The sequence below is a fragment of the Otolemur garnettii genome, unplaced genomic scaffold (assembly GCF_000181295.1).
Source record: "Otolemur garnettii isolate 467f Iridium unplaced genomic scaffold, OtoGar3 scaffold00187, whole genome shotgun sequence".
Lineage (NCBI taxonomy): Eukaryota > Metazoa > Chordata > Mammalia > Primates > Galagidae > Otolemur > Otolemur garnettii.
The window spans coordinates 1,194,908-1,196,045 of record NW_003852582.1 but is presented as its reverse complement, the minus strand read 5'-3'; the positions used below and the strand labels follow the sequence as shown (position 1 = coordinate 1,196,045).

The window sequence follows — 1,138 nt, the reverse complement described above, 5'->3', positions numbered from 1 at the left end:
TATTATTCTTTAACAAAGCTATTAAATAACCTGTACAATGCCCCAACCGGTCTTAGCGAAAACTGGAGCACTATTTCAAATCTCCCGAGGTCCTTCTGCTGTATTTAATTCAGCAGCGCTTCCTATATACAAGGCCAACCCAGGTGGTTCCCTCAAACTGAAGGCCTCCTAGACGGTGGGAAAGGTTCAGAGTCTGGAACCGCTCTGGCTTCACGCAGGACTCCTAACCATGACCCAAACCGCCCTGCTTCCAACCCTCCCTCCACAGCTACTCCTGGGAAGCGGGTTCCTGTGTCCAAGGACCGAGGAACCTGGGAGGAGGGCAGCGGAGAGGCCATCTGCAGAGCCCCCTCTCTGCCAGCTGCTCGAACCCCCCCGCCCCATCTCCGCAGAGATGCGGTCAAGGGGTCCGAGGCGGAAGTGGCCTCGAGGGTGCCCAGGGCTGGGTTCACAGGTCCCGCGGATCTTCCCGCTTAACACCGGCCTCGGCAACTTTGAGCTTCTTATTCTGGTGCGTCTTGACGTGCTTGGCGAGGTGGTCGCTGCGCATAAAGCGCTTCCCGCATTCAGGGCAAGCGAAGCGTTTCTCGCCTGTGTGAGTCCGCAGGTGCCGCTGCAGCTCGTCTGAGCGCGTGAAACTCTTGCCACAAAAGAGCCAGTTGCACACGAAGGGCCGCTCGCCTGTGTGCCAGCGCAGGTGCGCCTTCAGGTGCGACGTCTTGCCGTACACCTTGCCGCAGCCCGGCACGTGGCACACGTGCTGCTTCTTCTTGCCCGGCTCCGCCTCGGGGGCGCCGCCCGCCGCCTGACAGTTGGGGCAGCGGCAGCGGCGGCACCTCCTGGCCGTGGCCGCCAGGGGGGCCTTGGTCTGCAGCAACGCGGCGATCTGGCTTTGGTACTGCGCAAAGTCCGACGGGCCCAACACCAGGCCCCGTTGCAGGGCGGCGGCGGCGGCTGCAGCAGCGGCCGCTGAGGCAGGGAAGCGGGGCGCGTGGGGTCCCCCGGCACAGGCGCCAGGGAGGCCTCCCCCCGGAACCCCCGGAGCGCCCGGCCCAGCGCCGGCCTGCGGGATGCTCCACCACGGGAGGTCGTCGGGGGCCGGGTTGGGGGACAGCTGGTGGCAGGTGGGCGGCGGGGG

The 1,138-nt window shown here is 65.2% G+C and overlaps 1 protein-coding gene across 1 annotated transcript in view; it reads right to left on the bottom strand.

The window, feature by feature from the left end:
- Positions 1–36: 36 nt before the first annotated feature.
- The window catches only part of SP5 (Sp5 transcription factor), a 2,302-nt gene continuing 1,200 nt past the window's right edge, over positions 37–1,138 (bottom strand). The window contains exon 2 of the mRNA XM_012812071.2: positions 37–1,138. Coding sequence (XP_012667525.1) covers positions 449–1,138 — 690 coding nt within the window. The 3' untranslated portion in view covers positions 37–448.